General features: G+C 42.5%; 1 protein-coding gene across 1 annotated transcript; it reads left to right on the top strand.

Annotated features, from left to right (window-relative positions):
- Positions 1-2,400: 2,400 nt before the first annotated feature.
- cldn7a (claudin 7a) lies at positions 2,401-9,593 on the top strand. The gene is made up of 4 exons (XM_010887732.3): positions 2,401-2,956; positions 6,219-6,383; positions 7,268-7,352; positions 7,623-9,593. The coding sequence occupies exons 1-4, from the start codon at positions 2,734-2,736 to the stop codon at positions 7,795-7,797; spliced, it is 648 nt and encodes a 215-aa protein (XP_010886034.1). The 5' UTR covers positions 2,401-2,733; the 3' UTR covers positions 7,798-9,593.
- The last annotated feature ends 1,489 nt before the right edge of the window (positions 9,594-11,082 follow it).

Raw genomic sequence — 11,082 nt, 5'->3', positions numbered from 1 at the left:
ATTTCAGCAAGGTAAGTAGGAGCAAGTCCATGTATTGATTCATAGGTTAACAGTAAAACCTTAAAATCTGGAGCATTTCATAAATGTTATTTGTAGTCAGGAAGGCATTCAGTTGTTAGGAAACACATTTTTCTAAGATTTTTGAGAGGAATGGGAGGTTCGATATTGGCCTTAAATATTTTTTTTAGGAGAGGCTTAATTTCCGCTATTTTTAGTGAGTTTGGTACACATCCGGAGGAAAGCAAGCAATTCATTATGTTCAACATTGGCTGACCTAGCACAGTAATTTTGTTGGAATCGGGTCTAGCTGACAGTTTGTGGGTTTAGAACTCATTACAAATTTAGTGAATGTGTCGAGTGATACGGTATCAAAAAATTCAAGTGTCCCCATTGACACCTGGTCAGGGAGGTTCAGGACATTTTTAGGACAACTGAGATTTTGAGGACCATAACTATTTAAGGAGGAGTCAGTTATTTGTTTTCTAATGGTGATGATCTTCTCATCAAAGTAGTTAATGTATTCATTACAACTAAAGTGAAGACCCACTTCACTTGTTGAGCTAGTGTTAAGATGCCAATGCATAGTTAAAACTTTAATCCACTGGTGGTTTGTCAAAGTTCCAGTATTCTGGCACTTCAGATATACTTTCCCAGCAGAGTGTCAGTAATGGTCCTTTCAGTGGTAGTGGATCACGGTTTCCTAGCTGGGTGGAATCACACAAACCGTGGCGCCAGTCATGTTGTTCTCGGGACAATGGCGGCCATTGTCTCGAAATTCCTGTCCAATCACAACCAGGAAGTGTTCATTAGATGATTAATTGATCCAGCTGTGAGATCACAGATTGGGTGGGAGGACATTATATGTCGATTAGAAGGTAAATATATTTTATATTGACATGTTCTGTGCCTTGCTCAGCGATAGAACGACAGATGGTTTGCCTCGCCAGCTTGGGATTTGATTTACTGGCCAGACACTCTTATCGCTAGGCTAACTGCCTCATTCCTGTAGTACACAACCAAAATCTGTAAGGTGAACTCACATGGTTTTCAATTGATTCAGATCAAGACAAATTTAACCAGAGAAAAACATTGATTTAATTATTTTGAATTGATTTGCACTGGAACGTGCCTCTGCATCCTATTTTCTTCAAACGTTCCAATGGGTGCTAAGGAGTAATGTTCACCTGCCAGACCTGTTAAAAAATCGTAAAAACATCACCTCCGGGATATGGGAAAAGGAATGCCACCTGTCATGTTCTGGAGGCAGAGACCATTTAGGATGTTAAACGTGACTCTGTAAATTACCTTAAAAGACATTATGATGTTGTGCATGATTCTGTATCTGACCTTTACAGAACAATACACATGGCAGGCGGGGGTAACAAGCGGTGATGGGTGGTGTGTTGAAGTTAGACGGTTGGGGGTATAGTCCTATTGTGAGAAAGTGACTAAATGGGAGAATGAGTTATGACCTTTGGCTGACCTACGGGCTATCTTACTGTAATGATGTAAGTGGCATTGCAACAGTCAGGCTCCCACACATGAATGCAACAAGTTTGTTTTTCTATTCATGTGGAGACCTATCCCCTAGCCCAAACTATAACCTCAGATACCTTACCTATTCATTCTTAGTTTTTCCCTAAACCTAACCTCTAAGCCGGCAATCCCCTTTTTCCATTGTGAGAATCTTCCCAAAAACATTGTGGGAACCGATTTAAGTATCTTTGTGGGGACACATTTAAAAGTCTATTTTCCCTAATATGCCTTAACCTAACTTTTATACCTAAACCAAACCCTAGCTTTTTAACCTTTTTCTGCACATAAGTTGACTAGGAACACCTTGACAGCAATTAAGGTTAACTGCCTTGAATAAGGAAAAAAAAACTACAGATATTTCACCTTGCTAGCTCGGGGATCCAATCGAGCAACCTTTTTTGTTTTGGTCAGTTGCTCTAACAACTAGGCTACCTGCTGCCACCACTGAACCTAAGCTTAACTTCTAAACCTGACGTTAACCCTGAACCTACATAAGCATTGCCTCATATTTTCAGGAAATGTCTGGATGTGAAATGTCAGGACGTCAGGGTAAATTTTGGTGAAATGCAATATTCAGCACGACTAAAGCATTAAACATTTTGGGAACACTTGAAGAATCCAGGTATGGGGATGTTATAAGCCTGCCCTGTATTAGCCATTATAATGTTGTTCTCATTGTTTATTTGAGACTACGTAAATAATCACCTTTAGCCGGGTACGAACTGAACCCTTGTTGCTTAAATACAGTAGCCTACTGATTAACTCGAGGAACAACCTGTAGCTTCTTCTCGGAATGCAGCAGAAGCCATGCCAATGGGCGTGACATAACGGTAATCCGCTCCGGAGTAGCCGATGAGAGAAGAGACCTCACACATCACTGGACAAAGGACACACCCCTTCGCTTGCCCGCAATTTAGAATTACATTAAAATACTTATTCTAGTACAGTACTTGTTGCGGCTCGAACTGTAAGAGGTGATAAGGCGACCCAGAAGCATAACTTTTTTTCTCAAAGTTCAAAGTAAACGGAAGATAGGTTGATACCCTGGAGCGAACACAGGTGTAGAGAGAGACGGCAAGATAACCTTTGTTTAGTTTTGGACACAAGCGCACAAGGATTAACTATTCGTTTTTGGCCGGCAAAAAAGTACCGTACTTATTTAATAATCAAATAATCCACAATATCTATATTAGAAAGATGGCAAATTCGGGAATTCAACTTCTAGGATTTTCTTTATCACTTGTCGGCGTCATTGCACTCATCGTGGGGACCATTCTTCCTCAGTGGAAGATGTCTGCATACGTAGGAGACAACATCATAACGGCGGTTGCTATGTACCAAGGACTTTGGATGTCATGCGCTTTCCAGAGCACGGGACAGCTACAGTGTAAAATCTATGACTCGATCTTGCAGCTGGACAGTAAGTATATAGCCTACACAAAGGTAGTAACCCACACTTTACTCACTGTGACTTAGCCTACTCATGACGCATATTCCTCCTATGTTATTCTAAAAAAAAAACTGTTGTGAGTTGGGTCGGGAAAGTGTCATTGTACCAAAAAATGTCCTATTGATTGGCGGTATTTACACGTGAGCAGACAACTGAATCGGCCAGCGGTCACACTTGCAGTCCATACCCCTTTTCCTGAGCAGAGGTGCTTGTTCAGCACATCAGTGCCACTGATAGTTATCACCCTCAGGGAAGTGTTGTTATCATTTTAATTTCCCCTGAGTGAATCCTGTTCTTATAGCATCTTTTGTATTTCCATAAAGTAGGGTATTGTATTCCTGCAGCATATGGATAATCCTCCAGCATATGGACAACATATGTCACCAATACCTAGGCTATACCCTTCCATTACTCAGATTATTTACTAATTGAAAGTGTGCCGGAAAATATCAGATTTAGATACACAAAAATAGTTCTCAAAATAGTTCTCATTGCTGTTAATGTTTCTGGCAACCTCTCCCCACCTTCCCACCCATAACCGCTAACGGTAAACAACCAGAGACGGACAGAACACAGGTGTAGCCATGGCAACAGCAGCACAATGCCAGGCGCCCGCCCTCCCTCCTCCCACCTCTGTTGGAGGCTGGCCCATAAGGTTTCGTGGATAAATACTTATACTCGTTGTGGTTTCTCTTGTCGTACTTGTTACTGAGTTGGGTTTCACTGCTTATTATTATTCAGAACACTTAAGGTTCATTTCAATCAAACCTTTACTGCTGTGGTTTTCCAAATGGTCACGTTAAGTTAAGGACTAGTCTAGTGGGTTCAAAAAGAAAACCTTCAACTACTGCACAGAGTCATGAACCAAACCCCCTGTACAGGTAATCTTGAACTTTTTCGAATTGGAAGTCAGGGCACGGGATGGAAATTGTAAAAAAAAAATATATCTCTGAATAAAAATTCCTCATGTGGCTTTGAATGAACTCCAGTTTTCACTAGTTGTATCTATATTGCTGATTTTGAGGCCTTGGAAGGTTACAGTGGTGGTACAGAGGGGTACAGGAGCGATGGCCTGACATTGTATTTGCATGGCTGGTAAAAGCTCCGTCCTTGTGTATTTAGAATACAGCAATTCTTTTCTCTGTCCTCCTCCATCCCTCCATCACCCTCACACCGCACCTCAGAAGGAGGGTTTTGTTTGTGAGCTCAGGATAGGCTTGGACTGGCACAGACTGGTTCAGAGTGGATTGAAGGACTCTCCTTCCCTCCTTTAGATTTATGAGGGGAGTGACAGATTGGGGGGGGTCCCGACTGTAGTTTCCCCGCGCACCTCCCCAGAGGAAAGCAGAGTGTGTGGGGAGGAGTTGAAGAAAGAGAAAGGGAGGGGATGTCTCTGTGTCTTTCAGGAAAAACCCATATTAAAGCATCCTGAAGGCTTCCTGTGAACGTATTTAAGACCCGTCCGAGCCCATTGTCCCATTCATGGAACTGGGTTTTCTGGTGACTTACTACTGTTGTGATCCACTGTGTAGACTGAATTGTGTGTATAAGTATACTTTATCGTTGTTCACCTATATCTTACTCGCTGATCCTATTGCAGTCATGTGATGGTTAGAACTGCCTGTTATATAGCAGCTTTCCAAATCCATATCACACCTCGTTCTCGCCCTCCCTCCTTCTCTCACTATCTTGCTACTCCCTTCTCCTTTTTCCCCACTCTCTAGTTTCCCTCTCCCCCTCTTCCCTGGTATGTGTTGTACAGGTCTTTCAGTCCTGGTAGGGACCAAAAACTCCTGCTAGGAATATATATTTCTATGCATTTTTGTTAAGTATTTCATGATATCCACTTGTGATTAAGACCCTGCATCGTCGCAGCAGCTCCCAACAGACTGGGAAAGTTGAGGCTGAGATACGTGTTGTTACGGAGCCCTCCTCCGAAATGCTTCGTTGGCGGAGGGGGCGCCACGACCCGTACGCGCCCCGAGGGAATGAGGAATGTGTGTGTAGTGTGTGCCAACTAAAAGAACCCGAGCCCAACGACAGAAATAGCCATTTCTGCCCGCTGTGGGCGCTCCCTCCTCTCTATCTAAAAACACAAATGAACACATATATATATGTATATACATATAGGGACGTCCTTTCGGTGATTGGTCAACCGCACCTGTGAAGGCACTAAGAACAGGGAGCATCACCAATATACCCCGCGGCCTGCTCGTGGACAGGGCACGTAACAGTGTCCCAGCAGGGGTTGAGCTGTCCCGAATGTCGAATTTACGCTGCAACCAGACCAACACACCTGTTGAACGTGATGAACAGTGACAGCGTGACAGTCGGGAGTTACCACAAGCATCCCTAATTCAGGATTAACAAAGGAAGAAGGACTCACTGGCCAGGGGCTGGGCTGTAGGAGGAAGCCCACTAGAAACCTGGACGCTTGTACGGCAAGATTTTAAGCCTGGTCAGATTGATCAGAACTCAGTGGCCTATAAAAATCAGCCTGAAGCGGAGCTCGGATTAACACAGACTGACACGCAGGCTGAACCAGTGACTGCCTGAAGACCACTCTGTCTCCCATTCCATCTCAAAAAGCTACCATTGAGAAGGATGGTCTCATCTTCACTGTTAAGGCTAGGTTACAAGTTTTACCAACAGAACCCAGTTTCCATCTCTGTTACCCCATTAGCCATGATCCGTGTGGTATTCGGCACCCAAATGGAATGGAATCTGTTGCGTGTGATTTTAATGGTCAGTGCTTATGCTAGGGCAAACCCTGTGAGACGCAACCATGTCGACCCACCTACCTACTAACTCTGTTTACTAAAAGGGAGCCTGGTTTGACACAGATGCATATCAGATATTGATGTTGTGCAGAAAGTCTGAGGGTGTTGCTCATTTTGGAACTCAACTGCTCCTTAAGCTACATGGAGTATTTTCATGGTGACAAACTTCTTAAATAAGAGCCCCATATAGCAACATTTAACATGGTCCCTCAAGCCTAATGGCTGCTTCCTTGTATGGCTACAGGCTCCATTATCATATGCATGATGAAAGCTAGTGTGGTTACTAGACTCCATGTTGTCACCCGAGGTGTGGAATTGGGAGACTACAGCCAAACATACGTTTTTTTGCGGTATGAGGCCTCCGAACTGTGGGCCTAGCAAAGACTAGAAATGGCCGTTTGGTATGTGGATTTAAATAAATTATTTGAAATGTGTGTGTGTGTGTGTGGCAGGTGCTCTCCAGGCCACCCGGGCTCTCATGATCGTTGGCATCATCGTCTCCATCGCCGGGCTCGGCGTGGCCACCATGGGCATGAAGTGTACCACCTGTGGAGGGAACAACAAAGTCCGCAAGTCTCGCACCGCCATGACTGGTGGCATTATCCTGCTGGTGGGAGGTGAGAGAGACAGAGAGAGAGAGAGAGTAGGAGAGAGAGGAGAGAGAGAAAGGGACCCCTTTTTGAGGTTATGTTCCTCTGGTTAAAAAGAAGCAAATGAAGGAACATCTTTTTTTCGCTCCCTTCGTCAGTTACTTGGTCAGCACGTCTCAAGGGTCACCGTGACACCCATGTACCGTGGCCATCCATCAAAAGGCCCGTGTTTGATGTCCGCTGGTCGGTCACGGTCTACATTCATGGTCTACAACAGGGTCTGCGTCCTAAATGGCACGCTAGTCCCTTTCTTAGGGGCACTACTTTTGACAAGTGAAAGGCAGTACCATATGAAGTACAGAGAATGTGGTAGCATTTTGGACACAGCCAGTGTTAGAGATCTGAGAGGCTGCTGAAGTCGGCCACCAGCTGCTCTCTCACTGATCAAAGCCCTACAAAAGACCTCTGGGTTAAAACGCTGTGCTATAAAAGTACTATTTATCTGAACAGATGCCCCCGGAGGTCAAAGATGGAGAGAGTACACTGTTTTTACTGTCTCTCTTACTGTTTAAGTGCTGTTATCAGGGACTCATATATAAGACAATGGCAGTAACAAAGGTCATGGTCATGGCTCTAATTCACAAAGGGTCTCAGCTAAGAGGGGCAGTGCTGATCTACAATTAGTTGTTGCCCCTTAGGTGATAATTAATTGATCTGTGGCAACTGATCATAGATCAGACTTTTGGATAACAATGGCGGTTAAAAGTGAAAGGTCCGTTGGGGTCTCAGTAGCTAGCCACACATGGACTTTCTAATATATGTTCGACAGCCTCCTCTTGAATATATCTTAAGGTCTGCATGAACTGCTCCATCTCATCTGTTTGGTATTTATCTGTGTCTTTCTCCTTCAGCTCTGTGTGCAGTAGTGGCCTGTTCGTGGTTTGCACACAATGTCATCCGGGCCTTCTATAACCCCTATACTCCTGTCAACACCAAGTAAGTATCCCTTACCTGGCTGTCTACACCAGTGACTCCTGACCTTCTACGGTCACTGTACCACCTAGAGAATGGAACCACTGACACAATGGCACAATACAATACAGTTTTTCTGTTGAGTAGCCATAACATTAAATTAGCGCCATAGGCATATATTAAGAATATATGATCCACGTGGCTCTACGGAACCTCTTTAGGTGGACTGTTAACAGACAATGTAAGAGCACTGAATCAAAGCCATGTCTTTCTTCTCCCACTCGCTGCTAACAGGTTTGAGTTTGGAGCGGCTATATTCATTGCCTGGGGAGGTTCTTTCCTGGATGTGCTAGGGGGGGCCATGCTGGCTTCTTCCTGCCCCAGGAGTAAAAAACCAGTGCCCAAATACCCCGCTATTAGCGGCGTGAGCACTCGCTCACCCCCAGGCAGCACCAAGGAATACGTTTGAGCTCCCCCTGCTGCCGGTCACCGGAACCACAGGCAATTGAAGATGAAGGATTTCCTGCCATGTTCCTTTTCGTTTGTAGATGGGGACGACGCAATGAGTCTGTAACAATTAGGGGACAATATTTCCGTGTCGCAAGAAAAAGGAAAAGGCAGATGTGTGTAAGAAACACAGTGAACTTCGTTGTAATCTGACGGCATGACATTATGTAAGACTTTCCTTCAAAAACAAAATGCACGACAAAGGAAGCCGATCATTCCATTTCTGCGTAGCCAAATGAGTCATACAGGATTTTATTCTGAAATCATGCTGCCAGATTGCGCTTAAGGTTTACTGTATTTTTTTTGATGTGCTCTTTTGCTCCATGTAAAATGTTGCCCTTGAAGTGGACAATGGGGTGGCAGATGAGGACACGATGGTATGATGACAAAGAAAGAATGACTGGATGTGATTAGGGTGTTACTATAATACCCCTGGCCCCTAAGTGATGTCTAGCACCCACTCCCAACATTCCACAGTTGTTTATGAGTGGGCCTCACAAATACACTATAATTGGTTATTGGACTCCCTTATATTAACGGACCCTGCCCTAGGGCTGCATGTTCTCACATTACATACACACAATTCTCATATTACGGCCCACACGTCGCATCATGGCCAATACTCTCAACACCCTGTAAGAAACACTCTCTAATTTAGCATTTCCATTGTAATTGAGGGTAATCAGTGCAAATCATTGTGGGTGTTAATGACCTGGTGTTACTCAGGGGATAGCTGTGTGTGTGTGATAAGGAAAGGGACTAGGGCACCGCCAATAACTAAATAAAGACATTTTCTGCAATTGAAATGATGCTCAAGTGTGCCAAGTGTGACCTCACACTTGTTGTGGCTCTATACGCCACGGTGATTCACTAAGCAATTCACTGTTGCCCTCCAAAAGGGGAGAGCTTTTCATACAGGCCTGCAATGTACTCTCTCATTATCAAATGTCTTTCGGCGCAGTCATTTATTTTTTAACAGGTGCCTCGACAATATGTCTTACAAGGAGTGCTAATTTTTTTCTAATACACAGTATTGTCGTCCAACATTTTTTTTATATTTCTTTTATGACACATTTATTATTTTCATTTTTGTATTATTATTTTTATACACCTCATTATCATAAAACTGGTTTTTATTTATGGGTTTGTTCATTATTCAGTATGAAGACTTTTTTGTAACATTACCATACTACTTAGCATGGAGCAATACATTTGAAACGCTGTCTGCTGGTGTTGATTTGGGATTGTTAGTGCTTTCACTGTAGAAGCATAGGGAATCATTTAGGTTTAATCTTGGTGCTGGAGAAATGGTCTTTAAGTTTAATGTCAAATTGTTCAGCAAACTTCTGCTGCTAAAAGCAAATTAGACATCAAACCTAAAAGTGCATTTTAGTTAGTGCAGATTTTTCCTTTCTCCAGTATATGCCTTTTGAACCTGCTACCCAAATAAATAAATGGGTTTTACTTTACTACTGAGCGCCCCTCTCTCTTTTATATAATAGTTATGCTGCACACTGAGAACTCAACCATCCTGCCTTTGCCTGAAAAGATGCACAGTAGAGTTTTAACCTTGGGTGCTTTTGTATTTGTTCATGAAATGAAATGACTAGATTGTAATAGTACTTAGTATACTTAATTGTAATAATATTTTTGTGGTTGTATGATCAAGATTTTTCCTGAAAGGTTTGTAGAGATGTTTGTTTTAACCAAATGGCATGTAGCTTTCTATATAATAAAGGTCTTTGTACAATTTGTGTATCTAGAAAAGATGATCCAGTGCTTTTGGTTTTCACGTCAACAGTTCAAATGCAATGTGTTAACTGTCAAAAAAGCTATATACAATTACTTTAGAAATAAAATACACAGGAATGTAACATAGTTTGTTAGATTTACTTCTTTGGAAGGGGGGGGGGGGGGGGGTATTTGGTTCTTCATTGGACCTTACATTTAAATGCAACTTTTAGAATATAAACGTTTAATATACACATTTTTAGATATCTTCAACAAACCTTGAAATATCTCATGTGCATACGAAATATCCCTTTGCCATGACACTCCAAATTGAGCTCAGATACACCCTGTGATCATGCTTGATATGTTGTTAGAATTTGATTGGAGTCCACCAACACTTCCTAGAGGTGGCAATCCGGACAAACTAAGTAACTGGGCAAGAAAGGCCTTGGTCAGGGATGTGACCAAGAATCCAATGACCACTCTAACAGAGCTTCATAGTTCATTTCGTCAGAGATGGGAGAACCTGCCAGAAGGACAATGGTCACTGCAGAACTCCATCAACCAAGCCTTTATGATAGTGACTAGATCAAGATTAAGGGATGAATCAGTGGAGAAAAATACAGAGAGATCTTTCAGGAAAATCGATCCAGAGCGCACAGTATCTCTGACTGTAGCGGAGAGTCACCTTTCACCATTGCAATGACCCGAAGCACACAGCCAAGACAACGCTGGAGTGGCTTTGAGACAAGTCTGTGAATGTTCTCCTGCAGCCCAGCCAAAGCCTGGACTAGAACCCCACTGAACAAGGGAGACCTGAAAATTGCAATTAACCTACGCTTCCCATCTATTCTGACTGTACTTGGGAGGATTAGCAGGAAAGAATAGGAGAAACTGCCGAAATCCAGGTGTGCCAAGTTAATCGAGGCACACCCAAGAAGATTTGAAGCTGCCAAAGGCAGTACTGAAAAAATGCTTTATAATATTTATGTACAGGAGGTTTTTCAGTATATTATTTGTAATCTATTAGCACAAATGTCTAAAAACATGTTTTGGTTTTGTTATTATTGGGTACATTGTGTAGATTGATGGAATAAATAAATGTAATAAAGCCTAAATTATATATTTCCATCGATAACATTTTTTATCAAGGTTTATCAAAGGCTTTTTCACCATCAAGAGATACAACAGCAAAGTCCTCATTTGGTAACCTCAGAGAGTACATTATATTAAAGTGAACCTGACATTGAAAAACTAGTTCCTATTGGGAATGAAGCCAATTGGATCCAAATGCCCAAGTTTCCTCATTAACATAATAAGTCTGCCAAGTATATTTTGATCTTTGTTAAGAGGAGAAATTGGCTTCTATTCATCCACTGTAAATGGCAATGGCCACTCCCATTTTTAGCAGGTGGGGTGAGAGAAGGCCTTGCCTGTTTTAAGGTTTGGATCGTTTTTTTTACATTTCCATTAGAATGATTTAGGCTTTTATCATTCAGAAGTATCTTTTGTTCAT

This window comes from Esox lucius, chromosome 24 (genome assembly GCF_011004845.1).
Source record: "Esox lucius isolate fEsoLuc1 chromosome 24, fEsoLuc1.pri, whole genome shotgun sequence".
Classification (NCBI taxonomy): domain Eukaryota; kingdom Metazoa; phylum Chordata; class Actinopteri; order Esociformes; family Esocidae; genus Esox; species Esox lucius.
Note: the sequence above shows the minus strand (reverse complement) of the source record. Positions and strands in the feature narration are given on the sequence as shown.